Source organism: Marmota flaviventris, chromosome 2 (genome assembly GCF_047511675.1).
Source record: "Marmota flaviventris isolate mMarFla1 chromosome 2, mMarFla1.hap1, whole genome shotgun sequence".
NCBI classification, from domain to species: Eukaryota; Metazoa; Chordata; class Mammalia; order Rodentia; family Sciuridae; genus Marmota; species Marmota flaviventris.
Genome location: NC_092499.1, coordinates 105,839,639 through 105,863,138, shown reverse-complemented (window position 1 = coordinate 105,863,138; position 23,500 = coordinate 105,839,639). Strand labels below are relative to the sequence as shown.

At 33.7% G+C, this 23,500-nt stretch overlaps 1 protein-coding gene across 13 annotated transcripts in view; it reads right to left on the bottom strand.

The window, feature by feature from the left end:
- Window positions 1-23,500, bottom strand: part of Rnf111 (ring finger protein 111) — a 115,885-nt gene that overhangs the window by 11,700 nt on the left and 80,685 nt on the right. For 10 of the 13 annotated variants that reach the window (XR_011706675.1, XM_071608321.1, XM_071608330.1 and 7 more), the window contains 6 exons: window positions 21,577-21,703; window positions 19,736-19,899; window positions 18,020-18,214; window positions 12,225-12,544; window positions 7,526-7,784; window positions 1,336-1,684 (listed from right to left, as the gene is read on the bottom strand). Coding sequence is in view for 12 of the 13 variants with exons in the window: in XM_071608321.1 (XP_071464422.1) it covers window positions 1,336-1,684; window positions 7,526-7,784; window positions 12,225-12,544; window positions 18,020-18,214; window positions 19,736-19,899; window positions 21,577-21,703 (1,414 nt within the window). In the remaining variant the exon portion in view is untranslated. The remainder of the gene's footprint in view (window positions 1-1,335; window positions 1,685-7,525; window positions 7,785-12,224; window positions 12,545-18,019; window positions 18,215-19,735; window positions 19,900-21,576; window positions 21,704-23,500) is intronic. The other 3 variants (XM_071608326.1, XM_071608328.1, XM_027925991.2) reach the window with 1 other exon arrangement.

Sequence of the window (23,500 nt, the reverse complement as noted above, 5' to 3'; positions counted from 1 at the left end):
AGATCTCAGTATATTCTGCATCTTAGTTACTGTATTTTCACTTCCTATCAAATTGACAAATATAAATGAACATAAATTCTTAAACAAAGGACACTCATTTAAAAAAAAAGAGTTCATTCTTAGGATTCATCTTTATAGTGTATTTCAAAAACGATCTCTAACATACTTGCAAATTTTCAATGTTTACTCTTAATGCATTCAAATAATTCTCTAGGTCCTGGAGGATATAACTGTTAAGTGAGCAATTTTCTACATCAAGGGTTATATTACAATAACAACAATACTGTTATTGTAATATAAATTCTGGATAACATCTTGAATTACTGAACCAAAGGAAGAATTCACATGAATGCTAACCCACTGGTTAGATTAAGAGCTTTATAAATATTTTTTATATAAAGGAACAAATGGTACTTTTTTTTTTTTTTTGGTTCTACAGGCCATATGGTCTCTGCTGCAACTACTCAACTAGGTCTTCATTGTGTGAAGGCTGCCATTGACAATACGTAAATGAACAAATGTAGCTATTTTTCAATAAAATATTATTTATGAAAACAGGCAGGGAGAAGTAAATCAATAGAGTTTGCTGTCCTGAAATTAGAAACTCAGATTCAGAATTCTCAAAAGAAAAGCAGTTCATTGTAGTCTTTTCATTAATTCTCAAAGTCTTAACTTTATATAAAAGATTTATAAATATAATTTCTATAAGAAATTTATAAAGATTTATAAAGAAGACTTTTTCAATATAAATTTTTAAAAATTTTTATTTTTTTCTTCTCTTCCACATATAATAAGTCAAATTAAATTTTTGATATCTTTAGATCTTGTTCCTATGGATCAATTTTAACATCAGTCTTTACCATGATATATTATAGAAACAGACAAATTAGAGATTGGCCTGCTTAAAGAATGACGAGTCGTACACTGAGAGTGGTCTGATTTCATTTAGTAAGACTGATATATAAAGTCATTTTGTCAATAAATAAAATTCGGGATAAAGCAGAGAAAGATTACTATTGGTAAAAAAATTAATTCCTGGGCTGGAGATGCAGCTCAGTGATATTGCACTTTGCAAGGTCCTGGGTTCAATCTCCAGAAACTAAAAAAAAAAGACCAAAAAGAATTAATTTCTTAATGAAATGAGGATTTAACATAATTATATCATTTCTAAAGATTTCATAGTTTAGGCAGGAATGTAACTCAGTGATAGAGTTACTTGCCTAACAGATGCAAGACCCTGGTTTTGATTCTCAGCACCATGGGGGAAATTTTTCATAGTTTTAAAGACCAATGGAGGAAAAGCAAACATGATTTTTTTAAAAACATAGAACATACGTTGGATGCTGCATCATTCTCCTCCTTTGAACTTCCATCCTCTGCATCACTTCATGAGGATGCAATCTCTGTGCTGGAGGTGCTGTGGCTGGAATATGGTGTGAAATTGGTTGGTGTGTAGGAGGAAGATGCTGAGGGATCGGCGCAGCTGTACTGGCTAAATGAGTTGGGGGTGGGGGTGCCACAGGATGAGATGTTGCATGAGAAGATATTTGAGAATGGAAAGCATGTACAGGATGAGGAATAACATAATCCACTTGAGGTGGAGGCTGCGTCTGAGGAGGAGGGTTTCCATGAGAATGAGGGCAAGCAGAAGCTTGATGGTGAAGTGGTCTTGTCAAAGAAGCATCTGCAAGAAAAACATTCAGGTACGTTACAAAGGCACTATGCAGAAGAACATACATTGCTATTTTTGAACACATTAACACATAGCTAATTTTTCTGAATATTTTTATCAGAGGCCAAGTCTATTATTCATGCAACAGACTTTTATCTTCTTTTTTTTTGTTTTTTTGTTTGTTTGTTTTTGTTAAAGAGAGAGAGAGAGAGAGAATTTTTAAATATTTATTTCTTAGTTTTCGGTGGACATATCTTTGTTTGTATGTGGTGCTGAGGATCGAACCCGCGCCGCACGCACACCAGGTGAGCACGCTACCACTTGAGCCACATCCCCAGCCTAGACTTTTATCTTCTTCATGAATACTTTATCGGTCACTTAAGTCTATTCACAAAATAGACTGTTTTCATCTTTGAATAATCTTGTATATCTTCTCATGTCAATATATACATAGGGTTTTTCTTTCTTTTCTAGTAGTACTGGGGATGAAACCCAATGCCCCATACATGCTGAGCAAGTTGCTCTACCACTGAGCTACCTCCCCAGGCCTTTTACTTGGGTAGTGTCCCCATAAATTTGTGAGGCTCTCTTCAAACTTTCACTCTTCCTGCCTCAGCCTCCTGAGCAATTATGATTATAGGCATGCACCACTGTGCTTGGCCATATAATTTTACTTTCATTCACAGCTCTGATACACTAATCACAGGAATATATCAAAACTTTCTGAAGAAATCCCATTGATAAAACTGGAAAGACCAGAATACTGCAGTAGGCCTCTATGTGTGTCATTCATCTTGTGCTCACTCTTTCATATACAGGCACATATACATACAAATGCACTCACAGACCATGTTTATAGCATAAAATACTGTAAGCAGTGATGGGTCTGAGAAAATATCAAATTCAGATGCCTGCTGACAAAATATCACTCCTTAAGGTCACACAATTAATATATTCATCAACCACAGGAATGTATTACTATATCTGCACTATCATTAAATTTTTAAATAAATGTGAATCTGAGAAAAATCTTTTATGGACCACTTACATTTCTTCTCAGCTTTATCTACACATATATTCTTAGTCTTTGGTGTTATTCACCCTTTCTTAGTCCATTTATTAGTATTCTCTGTATGTATGAAAGCTTTGTCAGAGTGTAAACATTTTTTACAAACTACCTTTTACTTTTTTTGCCACACAAAAATTTTTTGGTTTTCCATAGTCAAATTGTGGGATTGGGAAATAGCTCAGTGATAGATATGCACTTGCCTAACGTGTACAAGTCCTGGGTTTGATTCCCAGAACCGAGAGAGAGAGAGAGAGACAGAGACACACAGACACACAGAGGGAAGGAGGGAGGGAGGGAGGGAGGCAGGCAGAGGGAGGGAGGGAAGGAGGAAACCATAAAACCCACAAATAAAAACAAATTTTAACAACTGTTATTTTATAAAAATACATGAGTTATTGGTTATAGGGTGATGCAGAGAAGAACCTAAAAACTCTTGGGTATATCTATAAAAAGAATTCTTTAATTGCTACTCCTATATTTCCCTGTCCCGTGCCACTCCATGTCATTTTTCCTGAGCTCTATATTAAGATGGAGGGGGCTATTTGCCAGGAAACTGCTATGGAAGTTACATCTTAAATACAATGGTTCCTAAGGATGTTGGGGAAAAGCCAAATTCATGCATTGTAGCTGGGACTACAAATTAATACAACCACTTTAGAAACTAGTATGTACCCACACCATATGACCCAGCTATCCCACTCATTATTTCTCCAAAAGGATTAAAATCAGCATATGATAGGGATACATGCATACCAATGTTTAAAGCAGTACAATTCCCAACAACCAATTTATGGAACCAGCCTAGGAATCCCTCAATAAATGAACAGATTAAGAAAATGTGATATATATACACAATGGAGTTTTACTTGGCCATAAGAATGCAATGTCACTTGCTGGTAAATAAATGGAACTAAAGAACATCATGCTGAGTGACATAAGCCAGACTCAGAAAGTTAAGAGCAGAATGTTCTTTCTCTTTCATATGGAGAAGCTAGAGAGAAATAAGGAATTTAAAAATGGGGGTAAGGAGACACAAGAAGGTTTCATGAAAAATAGAAGGAAGTACAGTGGAGTACATAAAGGAAATTGATAAGGGAGGAGAGGAATGGGAAAGGGGAGAAACATATGAATAAAACTGACCAAACTATGTGATGTGCATATATAAATATATCACAATAATTCCACTTGTATGTATAACTATATTGCACTGATTAAAAACATTTTTAAAAAAATAGATAGTTCCTCTCATTTCTTCATTCCAAATCTTTATATTTTCAGAGACTATTAAAAGATTTCTGAGAAATAGTCATCTCTTTTAACTTAAGAGATCTTCAACTATGTGACATGTTAAAAAAAAATGTTTGTTGGATCTCACTGGGAAACATTCTTGATAGTCTGATACAGAGGGATGGCAATTTTCTAATTTTATACAAAAGGGTTTTCTTAAATTTTTAATGCTTCTATTTCACTCAGCAGAGGCAAAAGTTAGGTAACCATAACTCAACCATATTTTCAAAGGAAGCCTTGTTAGCATGTATTTATAAAAGAAATTTTTCATTAATTTCAATCCAACTTGTAAGGCTAATTTTTAAACCAATTTTCTAAAAATTATGTTTTCAAATCAATGCTTTTCTCTTCAGGAAGGCACAATGCTCAATAACTATAATCATAAAAATAGAAGTCACTGCTTTATTAAATTCACAGCATTTTTTCCAACTTAACTTCAAATGAACTTTTCTATCTCTATAATCACAATAAACAAGACACAATATTCATAAATATTGCACAAACTTAAAGTTTTGATTCAGATTGAATAGATTTATTTAACTCCAGTCAACATTTTAATTCACTTTTCATTTAAACAAAACAGACTGCTAATCAGTAGAGAATTGACACATTCTGTATTCTCACTGACCACTTTTCTTCCCTTTCAATTTTGTGAAGGCTCTTGCTAGTTTTTTAAAAACTGAATAAGGGCTGGGGATGTGGCTCAAGCGATAGCGTGCTCGCCTGGCATGCGTGCGGCCTGGGTTTGATCCTCAGCACCACATACAAACAAAGATGTTGTGTCCGCCGAAAACTAAAAAATAAATATTAAAAAATTCTCTCTGTCTCTCTCTCTTTAAAAAATAAAAATAAAAACTGAATAAAGTATACAATTGTCAATTACACATAAATTTTTTTTAAATGGTCTTGATATTGTTCATAAAAGTTCATCATGTCACTTGCAGATGCATTATTATGATCTGTTCCAACATTATAGTCACTAAATTCTTACAACTTTACAGCACACACTAATCACTTAATGATGAATAATAAGTAGTCTTATTAATATATCTTCTCAGTTCACCTTAATAAGATTCAAAACTTTAAAAGATACCATTTCAAGGACAGTAGCTTTATCACTTCATCAAGATCACACATTTTTCAAAAGCAAGAAAACATTTTCTTATGACACTAGTACTACTGGTATGAATGTAAATGTACTTCTGAAATAGAGAACTTTTCACTTGGGTCAAAGCTTCACAAGTCATAGCCAATTAGAATGATTCCTGTTTTATCAATGTGAAGAAAGAGAGGAGCTGCAAGGTCAGCTGAGATTTATTTAATTTTAAAGCTAGTTCTCTAAAACCTCACTGTCTACCCCAGTTTAATTTAAATGAACTATATGTTGTTTCACACAAGAATTAAAGCATATTGGAAAGGTTTAGGAAAGGAAATATGGGGAGAGGAATATATGTGTATATGTAAAAATAAACTTAGGAAAAGAACTCTAGAGGGTTATCAGTCAATTGTCCCTAACAAAAGGGAATACAATTCAAATTTCTACCTTCACCCTCATTCACAGATCCCCAATGAGGACTATAAACTGGGATGACCCCTTGAAGAGAAATTTAACAATACTTATTTGAAAGTGTATTTCTTTGACACATCAATCTCATTCCTAGAAGTTAATCCTATAGACGAACAACTACAAACAATTTAAATATCCATTAACAGAGGACTGATTTAATACATGGTAAAATATTATGAGGATATTTAAAAAAAAAAAAAAAAAAACAATAAGGGAAAGGGGATGAAAAAAGAACGAATACCAGTGAGCTCAATTATTATTTTGGGGGTGGGGGTACGGGGGATTGAACTCAGGAGCACTTAACACTGAATCACATCCCCAGCCATTTTTATTTTTTTACTTTGAGACTAGGTTTCACTAAGTTGCTTAGGGCCTAGTTGCTAAGCTGCTGAGGCTGGCCTCGAATTTGTGATCCTCCTATCTCAACCTCCCAAGTTGCTGGAATTATAAACATGTGCCATCCATGCTCAGCTAAGCCTGACTTTTAGGTGCTAATATGGAATATATCCAAGACATACTGTTAAATTTAAAAATAAAAAAAGCAGAATAATATGCTTGATATGGTTCTGTGAGGTTTTTGTTAGAAGAGACATGTATACTCATATTTACAAAGAAAAATTTCTGGAATTTTTGTAAGCTATAAAGGTTGCTACCTCTAAAAAACAAAAATTCGTGAGGTAGGGAGAAAGGTCATTTGTCATTTTACAACATTCTGCAATATTTGAACTTTTTAGGATGTATACAAGTTACTTTAAAAGTTAAAAAAAAAGCTTAAGTCTGAAATATTTATTTTTTATGAAGACATTTAAAAAGGAATGTATTTATATATTGCTTCAGTGTTATCATATTTTAGAGGGAGAAAAAGGAAATCACACATATAACATTCTTAATAAAAGAGGACTATATGTGTATATGTAAAAATATATTCATCCAATTAAAGATGAATAATTATTACAAAACAGCACCTGTATTATCACACCAGTGTTCATACACAGAATTTGCCCATTGGTCAATGCTTTGCACTGTTTCTAAACCTATTTTCCAACTTACACTTTATATTTTAAGAAGAGGTAAATAAATATATCAACAGTTTCACTGTATAAATTCTGGGCTGATTCCAGCTGTGTCTACAGATCTTTAAAGTTATTGGAGTGGAAGAAGAAATTCAAAAATATACATAATTGAAAAATTACCGCTGGCAATATAATTAGAACAAAAGACAAATTTTCTTGTCTACTTCTTGGTTCATTTATCAAAGTATTTATTAAGCTTACATTTGACTATTTAGCTTATGATATAACAAAATATTAAATAGCCTAAGGTTATTTATAATTTCTTAAGATATCTAATAGACTTCAATTTCTATAGAAAAGCTGTGCCCAGTTCTGTTTTAATTGCCTACACCAAACAACCCTTTCTCAGGGGCAGGGGCTGGGACTGTAGCTCAGTGGCCGAGTGCTTGCCTAGTATGTGTGAAGCACTGGGTTCGAACAGAAAAATAAATAAAATAAAGGCATATTGTCCATCTACACCTACAATTTTTTTTTTTTTTCCCCCAAAAAACCCTTTCCCAAATGGCAAAGCACTCTGTCAAGGAATTCTCTCATATGCCTTAGTTAACCATTGAGAATTTTTTTTGTACTTTATAGTGCCTAGAAATACTACCTAACTTTCACATTTCTTCAGTTGCTCCTATAGAATAAATCTAAACTCATTAAAACTTCCTTTATAAGAATCTAAGGTTGTCATTCAATGTACCTTAAGTTTCAGAATTATTAAAATGGGAAAAATAACACCCCACTCTTAAGTCAAATAAATATTTAAAATTATAAATTAGGATTTATGACAGATGAAAGATTATTTCACAGAGGAGTGTACAATGCTTCCTTTATATGCCTCTAGGTTCTTTGCCCACTAAATTTATACTTACAAGGAGGTGGCATATAATGTCGACATGATGAGAGAGAGGGTTGTGGAGGGGGCTGGGGCTGGGGCTGTGCAACCATGCTTGATCCATAACCATCTATTGATAATGGCTGACTTGGGGCAGCAGCAGCAGCCTGATGGCCAAAGATTGCAGCTCGGGAAGAAGAAACAGGGCAGCAGGGGTCAAATGCAGATGCTCCGTGAAAACCACCACTTCCATGACTTCTGATACCACTGTTGCTCAGGTCTACTGGCAATGCCTGCTATATAAAGAGGAACTACATTTTATCTTTCTAAAGTTTTGTCAAAACATTATTTCATGTTATATTATAAAAGTACTCCTAAAACAACCTAGAAAAATAAAATCTTTGAATTTATTTGAAAATGGTAATTCTAAGTGTAAGGACCTACTGAACACCAAGAAAAATACAGCACAACTCGGACTGTGCAAATAGTGGGTTTATACCCAAAATCTAAAATCAAGTTTTAAAAATCAAGCATAAAATTACAAGATGAACAAAAGTTTAGCATATTATTTTAAGATCTATTTCTCTTACATTATCCACATCTTAGAAAAAGAGAAACTTTAAAAATCTTATTTATATATTCTCCTTTACCTTCACATTCTGACCAGTAATTTAGAAAACATATCCTTTCATTAAAAACATTAAGGTACTAGATTAAAAGCTCATATGTCCCAAGTTTATAAACTGTCTGATAGCAAGCTTATTCAACTGAAACTATTAATAGTACAAACAAATCTACATTACCCCAAAGAAACAAAGGGCATAAGATTATCCAGGCTAAATCATGAATTAGCTTTGCCTCACTTGACAAACAATTATAAATTAGCTAGGTATGATGGTGCACACCTGTAATCCCAGCTACTTGGGAGGCTGAGGCAGGAGGATCACAGGTTCAAAACCAGCCTGGGCAATTTAGCACTCCTCTCAAAATAAAAAGGGCTGGGGATGTAGCTAGTGGTAGAGTACCCCTGGGTTTCATCCCCAATACCACAAAAAATAACAATTAATTAATTAATTAAAATAAAATTAAACCAGTGCTTCTTTTTATCAGGAGTATAATTTTGTGGGAAAGTCTTGATTACTAAATTGGAAAATGAAACCATAGTACAGAACCCATCTTCATTAATCACTATAAGATTTTTTCCCAAAAAAGCACTTGGAAATACACAAATAATTCTAGTCTATAACAATCTAAGTTATACTTCAAAATAGAAAGTAGAAGAATCTATAGATTCCCAACAAGTACAAATGAATGTTTCAGGAAATGGAAATGCTTATTATCTTGATTTGATCATTTCACACTGTATACATTTATCAAAATTATTGTAGTACATGCCATAAATATGTACAAATATGTATGCATTAAAATTTTTAATCCTAATTATTACACTTTTAACCTTAATCTAAAGAAGATTATTAAAAAAACAATTGTTTCTTTGTATTTTTAAATATATGCCTACTCTTAGGTTTAGTATTGCTGTGGTTTTCAAAATGTGATCAAAAGAAATAAAGATTCAGGACCGGATTTGTGGCTCAGTGGTAGAGTGCTCATCTTGCATGTGTGAGGCACTGGGTTCCATCCTCAGCACTACATAAAAATAAATAAATAAAATAAAGGTATTGTGTCCATCTAGAACTAAAAACAATATTAAAATAAATAAAGATTCAATGTTACATATGAATTATATATGAACTGTTCAATACTGGAAGCTGAGGTACTAGAGATAAAAGCTAGGGTAATGATCTGTCAGAGGCCGAGGTCACCCAACAGTCCTCAGAGGAATGATAAAGGTCTTTTCACTTTAAAAGGGCTCCAGAATAACGGACAACAAAAACAAAAATGCTAAAAGGGAAGGGGGAGTGAAGGTGCAAGCAGGAGCTGTATGAAGGAGAAAAAGAAAAGACTCTCTCCTCCATATTATGTGCACACAGTCTATTAAGTAAATGTCTGACTCACTGTATTTACCAATGAGTTGGCAAATGCAATTTATGTCCTCAATTCAGGTAAATAGGGTTTAAGAATAATATTGTGTGACACTGAATTTGTTTATGACTTACATCTTTTACCTACTGCCCTACTACTTAGATTAAAATTGGCAAATGAAATGGAATATTATCATCCTAAGAAAATGACGAATATTGTGTCACCAAGAGCTTGTCTTAATCTCTGTTCAAACATTAAGATAATCCCTCAAAAATAAAGTAGGGTGAAGGTCGTCCTCCAAGGGAACTTAGGGTAAAGTTAAAAGTAAAGACTAAAAGAAGGGGGCTGGGGATGTGGCTCAAGCGGTAGCGCACTCGCCTGGCATGCGTGGAGTGCTGGGTTCGATCCTTAACAACACATAAAAATAAAATAAAGATATTGTGTCCACCTAAAACTAAAACAATAAATATTTTTTAAAAAAGACTAAAAGAAGGAAAAAAACAATAGTGAGAATCCTCTTCTTCACAATTCTTATTCTAGAAAGAAAAAGAGGGTACACAAGATGGGTTCAGAGATGGGAAATATTACTTTACACTGATTATAAAGGATGTATCATACCAATTATTGCTCAAAAGAGAAAGCCATATGTAAGAGAGTAGTAAATTCTCTCAATAGAGTCACAGCCTAAATTTTCGTTGCCTGACCATAATCTGGCACAGTCATAAGACATCTACACAATCACAAATCCTCAGATTGCCTGTTAGCTTCTTCTATTTCTTAACTAAGCTTCAACTGGATACTATATGAAGTTAAATCTCATGAGGACATGGCTAATTTCAGAAGCTTTCCTACATATATTTTGAGCTTTCAAACTGGTTATCTTCAAAATCTCACTCTGTTTACCACAATACCCATTATATCCACTGAATAACTGGGATCCTGCTAATTCTTCTCAAGCTTTATTTGCAGTCCATCTAACCTCTATTTAGAGATGGCCAGATAGGTTACATCTATTAAACAGAACTGAAAGAGATTCTACCCATAATAATTATCTCATGCTGAAAGAAAACATTTTGTATGCAACTGATCTCTCAAACCGACTCTATTATTTATTAATTGAACAACAGAAAATTCTGTGAGTGACAGACTCATCTTTTAAAAGTTCTTTAACAAATGCAGGAGAAACTAGTATACCCATGTTTGAATAATTTTTCTGCAATTCTTATAAAACCTTCTTTGAACCCAAATTTTCTAGTAAAAGTAAGCTTTACTTTTCAACAGACCCCTTCATTCAGTTCACTGAAGTTTTTCCTGATGCTACCAGTCACATATCCAAGAATGGAACAGTCCAGATTATTAGTTAATACTTAAACTGTAACCACAACCAAAAACATCTAACATAGGGGCTGGGGATGTGGCTCAAGCGGTAACACGCTTGCCTGGCATGCACGGGGTGCTGGGTTCGATCCTCAGCACCACATAAAATAAAAATGGAGATGATGTGTCCACCGAAAACTGAAAATATTGAAAAATTCTCTCTCTCTCTCTCTCTCTCTCTCTCTCTCTCTCTCTCTCTCTCTCTCTCTCTCTCTCTCTCCTGCTCTCTCTTTAAAAAAAGAAAAAAAAAATCTAACATCTCAATCATATTTTCTGCTAAACACTTCCAAATTTCCTCCTCATAACTGAAGGTAGCTTCATTTAAGGGAACAACCTCCTTCTTAATTATTTTTAATTGGTCAGAACCAAAACAGACAGCCATCAAAATTTAAAGAGATGAATCAGGTATGGTAAGAAAGGCTCAGTATACAGAAAAGCAATTGCTCTGAATTTTCTTTTTGACTTTTTTCCCACCATATTACATGTCGAAGTTACAACTATTCCCTAAAATTACATCTTTTGTTTTTTCATAGCATATAATACCCACAATTTATAAAACGATTATACAGAAATAACCCAGCAAAAGCTAAAGTAGCAATATAATACCTGGCTTCATTTACTCATGTGACCATCAATACTAATTTAATATCATTTGACGTTTTAAGCACTCAACTAATAATATCAACCAATTGACTTAGTTATAATTTTTTGCTAGGGACATTTTTTTTTTTTGAGTTCTCTAAAACTAAGAACCTCATCTGCTTCTGAGAAACTTTGCTACATGTTTGCACCCGAGAAAGTTGTTTATTTCTAGTTGCTTGGAAGTTATAGTGAGCTCTAGGAGGTACAAAAAAAAAAAAAAAAAACTTAAGACTTTTCCAATTTCTCATTAATTAGGGACATTATATCTCAACACTTCATTTGAAATAAAATGCCAAAGATGTTTTACCTATACTCTAAAAATATCAAAAATCATTTCAGGCAGGCTGGGGTTGTAGGTGAGTGGTACAGTGCTTGCCTAGCACATGTGGGGCACTGGGTTCAATTCTCAGCACCACATATAAATAAATAAATACAAATAAAGGTGCATTGGCAACTAAAAAAATATTTTTTAAACATTTCACAATTTAAAAAGTGATTTCTACATTATCACTTCTAATTTTCCATTTTCTTATTCCCCTCAATTATGTTCAACAATTTAGATCACAATAAAAAAATTAAACTTTAAAGTATTTCACAGACCACTAAATTAGACCATTTCTGCATGCAAAAGTTATCATTAGGGGATTTTTCTACCTCCTGTTGAAGGCATCATGCTATATAAAAGAGAAGAAAGGAGGGAGAGGAAAGAAAGATTAATTCATCAGATTCCATACCTGGTCATGGTAGCTGGTACCAGAATTACTATTTGCTCCACAGGGTGCTTGTACTTGTGGAGGTCTTTCCACAGGGCAAGTAGGATCACTAAAAGAAGGAGAAACTGGGACAGCAGGATGGGGAGTGTGGTGGTGGTGGTGATGATGCTGAAAATGATGACCATGCTGCTGAAAACAACTTGTGTGCGGATGTCCTAATGCATGGTGATTCTGTGATGACCCTCCACATGGTGAATGCTGAGGACAGCAGGAAGGTAACCTTGGCATTGCAGGAGGGCCAGTTTCTGTTACAGCACTAGATGTAGTTCTCCTCGAGTCATCTTGAAACAGAAAATGCAAAGAATAATTGAATCACTAAATATCACTGTGTAAAAATAAGTACTATGTATACATAATTAACAAATATTTGGTAAATTAAATCTTTATAAATAAGAATGCTATTGTGCCACATTCTTAATATATACTTGATATAATTTTGAGCAATGGGATTCACTGGGATTTTCCTAAATGTCTATAAATTCTTGAGAAGATTCATATTTACAATTTACCATGATGTATAAATCTGGCAATAGATCATTTTTTTCTAGGTCATAGTGAATTATTAGTTACCAATAAAATTGCATTGTAAAAATTCCAAAATATCATGTGAATTCTTCCATTAAATGCTACAAAGCAAAGAATCTTCTGAATCCCAGGAATACCTAAAACCACATCATTCTCACGTAATACATACTGCTATGTACTTAAAATGTCTCCAGACAGTAAACCAGAACCCAAAATCTGGCTGAGTCTTATTAACTGCCAACATTCTTTCCTTTCCTTTTGGCCTATAAAGTTAGAACCAATAGAAGACTAACAGTATAAAAAAAAATGATATTAGTGTGTGTCTTATAATAATCTAGAAAACTAGTGTCAAATGGTGGAGGTAACTGCATGGAGTCAAGTGGACTTGGGTACTAATTCTGAGGCTAAACATGTATTTAAGGGGTAAAATGATTAACAGTATGGCTTCAAAATGAAGACTGGGCTTAAAAGTTCTGCCTCCTAGGATTCAACTTTGGCAAGGAGAAAAAGACTTGCTCTTTGGCCTGTAAGGAGCTCATTATCAAGCATGGAAAAAATTTAAAATATAAATCAACCAGTTGTAAAGATGTACTGGGTTCTAGCATAGCATAGAGGAATGTTGCAAAAAATATCATTCACTAGAATGTAAGCTCTAATAAGACAAAAATTTATGCTTTATTCCCAATGCTTAGAGCAATGCCTGATAACATAATATGTAAATATTTGTTATACAAATGAAAATAAATCTACACATGCATAATTCAAAAAGTACATGCAGAGGTCAGAAAATGAGCAGTTTTGAGCCAGATGAGTCTGAGATGAGTGCACTATGGTCCAAGGTGATATTCAAGAGGTAGTTAGATATGAAAATTTAAAACACAGTGACAAATGGAGGATCATCACATCAGCATGTTGGTGATAGTTTGTAAAAACACCTGCAGTTATGAGATGGGCCAATGAAAAAAAGGGATGAGAACACAACTGAGAAGAAATGAATATGAAACAGAGATTATTACCAGAATTTAAAGACCATGTTTGTTCATTCAGAAAGGAGTCAGAAGCACAAAGCAAAGAGTTTCGGTAAAGAAAATCCACTTTAAATGCACGCAGACTTAATACAAGTATACCTTTACATGCAATAAAAACAGAACCAGTGAAGATGCTAAAGACACAGAGTATATAATTGTTAAAGCAATGACAAGAGAAGGGCTAAGAGAGAGCACAGCTAAAAGAAGGACCAAGAAAGGAGTTAGTAGACCAGGAGTTAGGAAAGAATAGGTATAGATATACAAAAGTTATTATGGAGGAATTGGAAGTTGCATAGTTCATGTTTGATAACCTTCATTTTTTATTTCTTTCTTCCTGGAGGATGAAAGCCTTGAGAAAAAGAAGAGAGTTTTGGAAAAGCCACTGAGGGGAAGGAAAGGGAACTGATCAAGAAATATTTACCACTGAAAGTCCAAGACTAGATACTATGAATTGATAGAGGCACCTCTCTGCTTGGACGTTTTTATGGGAATCATTTAGGACTTTGGATAATGGCATAAGTGATTCAAAGTTGAAAATATGTAAAAAGTGGGAGAAGGCAAGTTTTAGGAGAAAATAGTTAAACTGATGCATATGGTATTGGAAGGAAACAAAGAAAGCTGTATTGAGTATATTTAATGTAGTCTGACAACCTATATTGACTTGTACCAGGTTTATGCAGCCTACCAATCTGGCTTGGGACAATGCTGTCCTGATGTAAAAATACAACATGAACAAGTCTATCTCAAAGAGTCATCAGCATGGAGCAATATCAAGAAAGGGTCATTCCGGGGCTGTAGTTCTGGCTCAGTGGCAGAGCACTTGCCTAGCATGTGTGAGGCACTGGGTTCAATTCTCAGCACCACATATAAACAAACATCAACAACTTAAAAAAAAAAAAAATCCAATTTAAAAATTTTTTTTCAAAAAAAAAAAAAAAAGTCATTTATTTAGAACTTAGGTAGAGAAATTATTACCTAAGAAATTAAATGTGAGTTGTAAATAAACAGAGATCTTGAAATAAATTAAGACATATGTAAATGAAAGCTTTGGGACTATTTTGAAATAAAGTTGGGTCTATGTGACATAAAAAGTAGATAAGAATAAAGTTACATAAAACTACCAGGAGACAGAATGAATGAGAAAAGTTCAAATCCTTGTCTCGGAGATCACTGTCCTCCATCAAGGTATTCAAATTTCTAGATTTCTTCATTTGTAAAATGAGAAGAGTAATGCCAATACCAAGAAATTTTAAAGGATTAAATGATAACATGTAAAATAACATCGAAGTACTGAGGGAAAGAATATATACTCAATAAAAGAAATAAAAGCCCATTTTCATTTCTGCCTCCATTTTTCTTTTCAGAGTAGAGTATTTAAAAGATACCCCTAGGAAATCTAAATTCTGCTATTAGTTTTTCAGAGAAAGGAGTACTTTCCTAATCCAGCCACAAGTAATTTTCCAACTTGCTGAATGCAAGTTATAAGAATAGCATAAAATTAAATGAGATATTATTAAAAGAAGAGAAATCATATAAATCATAAGGTAGTTTCATCAACAAATGGTGATTCAGTCAATCTGAATTGCTACAGGGTCTATGTTGACCCTCTTTTTTAAAAAAAAAAATATATATATATATATATATATATATATATATATATATATATGTATGTAAATGGACACAATAACTTTATTTTGCTTATTTAGATTTTTTAAGTGGTACTGGGGATCAAACTCAATGCCTCATGCATGCTAGGCAAGCGCTCTACCACTGAGCCACACCCCAGCCCTATGTTGTCTCTCTTAATAAGCAGCTAACAAGTTCCTATCTCTATACTATTGTCCAAAAGAGAGTGTTACCTTGAGGTTCAGTTAAACATCTGATAAAGAGGGCTAAAAATATAACTCTAAGTGAAAATCAAGAAATAACTTGCAATAGACATAAAATTATAAAACTCTTCAGGGGTAGTATAGCTCTCAATGATAAGAGTGTATACTTAGCATGTAAAAGGCCCTGGGTTCAAAACCCAGCAGCAAAACAAAACAAAGGAATAAATCTTTGTGACCTTGGATTAGACAATCATTTCTCTTTTTTTATTTATTTAATTTTGTTTATTGCATTTACAGCTGTATCAAGTTTTTTGTTGTTGTTGTCTTTTTTTTTTTTTTTTTTTTTTTTTTAAGTTAAGGTATGGGGCTGGGGTTGTAGCTCAGTGGTAGAGCGTTTGCCTAGCATGTGTGAGACACTGCATTCGATTCTCAGCACCAAATATAAATAAATAAAATAAAGGCCCATCAACAACTAAAAAAATATTTAAAAAAAAAAAAAAAAGTTAAGGTATGGGGGCTAGGGTTGTGGCTCAGTGGTACAGCACGTGCCTAGCATGTGTGAGGCCCTGAGTTCAATTCTCAGCACCTCATATAAATAAAAATAAAGGTCCATTGACAACTAAAAGATATTTTAAAAAAATGAGAAAACTTTCTAAAAATAAATATATAAATAAAGTTAAGGTAAGCATACATATGGATATATACACACACAGTAGGCACAAATATTAAGCACACAAATATTTAGATCAAAATATAAAATTTTTTTAGTACCTGGGAAGTTTCTCATATTCTCCTTCTCAAGCCATATTTCTGTCTAAATAACCCCCACTCCAGTCTTCATTGCCATAGTTTTTTCTGTTGTTGTTTTTAACAAAGAACTCTTTTTTTTAAATCTGTTCTTTGTAGACATACTTGACAGTTGAGTGTATTTTGACATATCATACATACGTGGAGTATAACTTTCCATTCTTGTGGTTGTACACAATGTGGTTGTACACTGGTTGTGTATTCATACATGAACACAGGAAAGCTATGTCCAATTCATTCTACTTAGATAACAGATTCTTAGATACAATGCCAAAACAACGAGAGAGAGAAAATGGGCATCATCAAAATACTAAAACTTCCACCCTCATTTTCAATTATTTTGAGTGTATATCTTGGAGTGAAATTGATGAGTCATATGTTATCTCTATTTGTTTCTGGGGGTTGAACCAGGGGTGCTCTATATTCTTGAGCTATATCTGCAATTCGTCTACCTATCTATGGAGAGAGGGTCTGACTCAGTTGCCTGAGCTGACCTCCAACCTATGATCTTCCTGCTTCAGCCTTCTTTATAGTTGGAATTACAAGCAAGTAGCATTACAAACATGAACCATTGCACCAGGCTATGTTGTTTTTGTTTTTGTTTACTTTTTGTTTTGTTGTGTTGTGTTTTGTTACCAGGGATTGAACCCAGGGGTTCTTAACTACTAGAGACATCACCAGTCTGTTTTTTTGAGACAGGGTCTCGCTGATTTGCTGACGCTGGTTTTACAGGCGGGCACCACCATGCCTGACTGCTATGTTAAACTTTTTGAGGAACTGCCCAAGTGTTTTCTTCAGCGGCTATGCCATTTGTATTCTTTAGACGCATTTTGCAAGGGTTCCAATTTCTCTGCATCATACCAGCTCTGGTTATTCTAGTTTTTACATTACAGTCACCCTAGTAGGTGTTAAGTGATATCTCACTATAGTTTTGATTTGTATTTCACTAATAACTAGCGATGGTAAACATTTTACATGTGATTCTTTGGAAAAAATATCTACTCAAGTCTTTTGCCCATTTTTAAACTAGATAGTTTTTGTTTAATTTTCACAGTTCTTTACATATTCTGGATATTAGAATCCTTCTTCAGATATGATTTGCAAGTATTTTTCTTGCATTCAATACAATGTTTTTCACAAACTTGATAGTCCTTTGATGGATCAAATTTTTTAAATTCTGATGAAGTTCAATTTACCTAGTTTTCTTTTGTTGCTCATTCATGTGTTTGGGTGTCAGTCATTTACTTTTCCCTAAGCTCATTTAGTTATGCTATAATACTTTGGTCACATACAGTACACAAATTCAAATATGAAATCATAGTCTAATTCTAATAAATACTATTTTGCTCACATATGAAAGTTTATTAAAATATTAAGAATATGCTAAAGATGTAGCTCAGTGATAAAGTGCTCCTAGGTTCAAATCCCAGTACCAAAAGAAAAGGATATATAACATGTACTTGCTAATATAGCTAAAAACTTAAATTTAAAACAATGTTTTCCCTAACAAAAATAAAACGACAAAAGTCCTCCCCCACCAGGCCATCACACACTTTTTTTTACATACCTACTATAGAAGTACCAGTTGCACTATTGCTTGTAAGAGTAGTTGAAGTCTCTGATACTGTGGAAGGCTGACTACTGGTGACAGCTGATGTAGTATCAGAGGCCTGCTCAGAGGTAGATGGATTTGAATTGTTAATGGAAGCACTAGTAGTTTGTGACTCCATTCTTGCAGAAGTGGTTGGTACTACAGTAGGTTCTATAAAATAAAATTTTTTGTCTACTTAACATTTTGCAACAGATTAGTAATGGTTATATTTTAATCCATGCTAATATCTTTTTGTTAATTACTAAAGTAAAACAGGTTAAAAACATAAACTCTCTTGGAATATATTTTTAAAAAAACATTTTATGTAGAAAAAGCTTTCATAAAGAAAACATTCATAGGGGCTGGGGTGGTAGCTCAGTGATAGACTAGCATGTGCAAAGCACTGGGTTCGATTCTCAGCACCGCATAAAAATAAATAAAATAAAAGTCTATTGACAACTAAAAAATATTTTTTAAAATTCAGAAAGGTAAACCACAAGATCAAACTGAGTAAAATATTATTGCATTTAAAAACTGTAACACACATGCATTTAGATTATCGAAAAGGTTTTTAGATAACTACTAAGTTCTCTCATCTGTCACAAACAAGGAAAGAGTAAATGAAAAACAAAGAGTTCTTTTGCCATGCCTGTACACTTGATCATAGGCTGTCAAAACACAAATTGCACTTCCCCTGGCACAGTAAATTCCAAGATCAGACAGTTTGGACAGCAATTCTGATTTCACCACCACAGTATGACTGTAGATAATTTATTTTTACTAGTCTCCACTTCCTCATCTGTAAAACTAGAAAAGTAATAGAATTTTCTTCCTTTTAGAAATGTTAGGATGACCTGAGATCACACATATAATACCCTTCATATAATGCTTTAACATACATAATCCCTTAATAACATTAGCTATGGGTTTTTATATCTATTTTAATCTTATTTTCCATGCCTGTTTATATTTTCAAGTTTTTATAAATGTAAAAAAAACACACACATAAAAGGTAAATTAAAATCTTTACTAATATTAATATTCATGAAGACTTTTTAATAAAACTTAAAATACAAATGAATTAAATTTCAAACATAAATATAAAATGGTTGCTTATTTCATTTTGAGCCAGGCACAGTGGCATGAACTTATAATCCTAGCATCTTGAAAGGCCAAGGCAGGAGGATCGCAAGTTCAAAGCCAGCCTTAGTAACTTAGTGAGGCCCTGAGCAACTTAGCAAGACCCTGTCTGAAAATAAAAAATTAAAAAGGGCTGGGGATGGGCCAGGGTTGTGGCTCAATGATAGAGTGCTTGCCTAGCATGCATGAGACAGTGGGTTCAATCCCTGGCACCACATTTTAAAAAAAAAGGTAATTAAAAAGAAGTGGGGGCGTTGCTGGGATGTGTCTCAGTGATAAAGCCAAAAAATTAAGATATTTCATTTTGCCAGGCATGGTGGTAATCCCATCAATTTGGGAGGCTAAGGCAGGAGGATCATAAATTCAAGGCCAGCTTCAGCAACTCAGCAAGGCCTGCCTAAGCAGTAACTTAGAAAAACTTTATCTCAAAATTAAAAGTAAAGAGCTGGGGACATAGCTCAGGAGGAAAGCCCCTGATATTCAGTGCCCAATATTCCCACTCAAAAACAATTCATAATTCTTCATAATTCTACAGTTACTATTCCAACTTACCATCTTCATCAACAGTAAGGTCTACAACTTCTGCAGCATTCTGCCTCAAGGGCTGTATAACAGTAGAAATCCTACTGCGGTTCCGTGGCTCCTGTGGTCGACCTGTATGAGAACTTGAACCTTGGCTCCAATGAGATCTGGAGTGTCCAAGGGTTGAACGAGACCTTAAATGACATCAATATTAAATTAATAAATAAAGAATTAATTTAGTCACCCCAGAAATCACTTCTTTTGAAAAAACAAGTTCTTAATGCAAGAATTCTCAAAAGTAATAATGGAAATAGAACAAAAAATTATGACTAGGATAATGCCTGGCACTCTAATAAACTTTGCTGAATGAATACATCACCAATAGACCAAAAAAAAGTAAAAAATGCTATGTTAGAGCCAGGCACACACCTGTAATCACAGCTACTCAGGAGACTGAGGCAACCTCAGCAGTTTAGGCAGACCCTGTCTCAAAATTTTAAAAAAATAATAATAATAACAAGGGCTAGGGATGAAGCACTGTGCTTCAATCCCCAATACCAGGGTAGGGAAAAAAAGAAAAAGAAATACTATGTTGGACCAATAGTATAATATACAGGATTCTGTTTTAAGAACATTGCTCTCTTCAACTATTATTATTGACTATTCACCTTGATTATAATTAACTATTTACATTTTATAGTTAACTCAAAATTACTTACCATAAAGAAATTTAATTTTAAAAAAATACACACTTATGTCCACAATATCTTGTATGTTTAGACCAGGCTGGGTTTGTAAAACACAATTTTGGTAACCCTAAACGAAGCTAAGCTTCTGATATTGTCCTAAGAGAATACAACCGACACCAGAGAGATATCCTGGGGTTAGCATAAGTAAAGACACTGTGTAGCTAGTTTATAGTTTGATAGCCATAAGAGCATCACTTGTCTGAGCTGCTTTATCCTTATAAAGCATCCGATCACAAACCCTAAACCTTTTTTGTTTTTCACCTTTTAATTATATGGTACAGTATTCTTCTTAATTACTTATAGGTACACAGATATTTTAAAGGATTGACTATGATTCTAGACTGAATGTATACATGTATAGTATGTAGATGATGCAATCCTAAGGCCCAGAAGAAAAAATAAATTGCTTTTAGAAAGGTGGGGCCAATAGAACACAGGTGCTTATGCAGTTTGTTTTTTGTCTCCTGCCCAAATTGAATGTAAAACTGATACAAGCATTTGATCAGCATGTATGGAAAAGTTGAACCAACTCCATTAACATACAATGTCATCAAGGGTGGCGAGTTTGCATACCCAGGAAACAACCCCAAACTTCAAACTGGGATGAAAAATGCCCTTAAAAACTATACAGCCCAGGAGTTAAAAATTTGAGTTCAAATTTTAAAATGAATCAATCCCCAATACCACAAAAGTTTAAAAAAAAAAAAAAATTAGTCCATCTCCAATATTTGTGTATTATTCACATTTAAATTTCAAAGGAATTCACTACTTCTCTTTATCATAAAATAAATCAAATTTTATAAAGGATTAAGTAAAATTATTGGTTACCTACAGCAATGACTCTTAGGCTCTCACTGCTTACTTTAAAAAATTCTGAGCACCAAATTCTAGCTCTGTTGGTCTAGACCAGGTGTAGGCAACAATATATCTTTATTTTATAATTTTCCCAGGTGAGTCAAACACAGCCTGGTTTGAAAACAACTGATCTAGTATAAGCATGCTTAAATTAGGTCTCTAAGAAAAAAATTATCTGTAGCACAAGTTTAAATAGTAAGTTTAATAATCAAGTTTAAGTAATCATTTTGATAACTTCAAACATACAGCTAGGAATTAAAATCTCACCTATAGCTTTCTCCAACTGTTACAATCTCCACTTCACTGTCAGTTGAGGTAACATTAATTTCTTCATTGGCAGTGACCTGGGGAGTGAAGGAAGCTTCTATCACCACAACATCTTCATCAATACTTCCTGAAAACAAACAAACAAACAAAATATTTAAAGAACATCCATTTGTTAACTAATTACAAGGCAGAAATTTTCATTTTTACCTGAAGACTATGAAATTCATGATGAAAGGAGAATTGTATAGTAATTTATTTTGGATAGATACTCAAAAGAAGAGACAATTTCTGCTATGACTTCAGAAATTTTAAGCATGACTACAAATGCAAGGAGCAGAAACAAAAGCAACTGGCTGCAAAAAGATACTTTTGATAGTTAACTAGCACCTACATGTTGAGTAGTTACAGTACTGTATTTGTATGTAAAGAATATGAGCTCTGAATTGGAATTAGGTCTGAATTACAAATATTGCTTACTGTGTGCCTGGGCAAGTCTTTAGAATTATTGAAGAAGCTTCAGTTTCTTAATAGGGCTTAACATTCAGGATATTATACATGACATAGAGTTTGTGCTTGCAAATCAGAAATATACACTTTAAAGTGGGTGAATTTGTTTTCTACTCTTAATATTCTTATTGTGGGAACATTCTTATCAAGACATTTGTATTATCAGGTAACAGAGGATGTTTTTTAAAAAAATCATCAGGTGATAATCCTTTCAGATTTGTGAAAAATCCAGTAAGAAAATACACAACTTTTATTTTTTAACAATTTTAACCATTTTTAAGTTTAGCAACATTAAGTATATTTGAAATGTTATGAAACATCTCTAGTACCTTTTCATCATGCCAATCTGAAGCTATACCCATTATGCCCACCCATCCCCCCATAGCACCATCATCATTCTACTGTTTCTGAGAATATGACTACATTAGATGCCACATAATAGAATTACATAGTATGTGTCATTTTGTGAACAGCTTTTAATGGTTGCATAGTTCCCTTTGTATGGATAATTTCACATGCTGAAAGACCTACAATATTCACTTATCCTTGCATATGTTTCCACGTTTTCTGAGGGAAATGAGAAACTGCCAACACAGATTACTTCTGGATAATAAAGACTGGACCCTTTGAAAAGGAGATAAGTTTTACATCTTATTTTCTCAGTACTTTAAAATTCCACACCATGTGAATGCTATTATTAAATCTTTATTTAAAAAAAAAAAAAAAAAAAAGCTGATTCAAAACAAAATACTTGTCCAGAAATCAGAAAACATCAAGGGTACTTCATTTAAACTTTTTAGATTTATGTTTCCAGAAATAAACATTTAAGGGTAATGTCTAAAAAATAATGTAGCTGAGCCTGGCACAGTGGTGCACGCCTATAATCCCAGCAGCTTGGAAGGCTGAGGCAGGAGCATCACAAGTTTAAGCCCAGCCTCAGTAACTTAGTAAGGCTCTCAGCAACTTAGTGAGACTCTTAAAATAAAAATAAAAAAAGGGTTTGGTGGTGGTGCGGCGGGAGGGGGGCGTGTTGAGGATATAGCTCAATTGGTAGAGTGCTTGTTTAGCAAGCACAAGGCCCTGGGTTCAATCCCCAGCACAACCAAAAAAAGGGGGGGGGGGGGAAGGCTAGATGTAGCTCAGTAGTTAAGTGCCTCTGAGTTCAATTCCCAAAAAACAAAACATAAATAAAAATAATGTAATTGAAATACTTTAATTCTACCAAGAAACATGATTTTTAAATGCTATAATAAGTATTAAAAAAGATTTTAAAATGCATTACATTTGCACTAAACTTGATACTTAAGAATATAAAAACCCTTTCCTTCCCAGAAACAGACCTTCATTTACTATATTCTCACTCCTCTACAAATATCAGCTCCTTAGAAACTTCTATTCCAATTATCAACCACTCTGC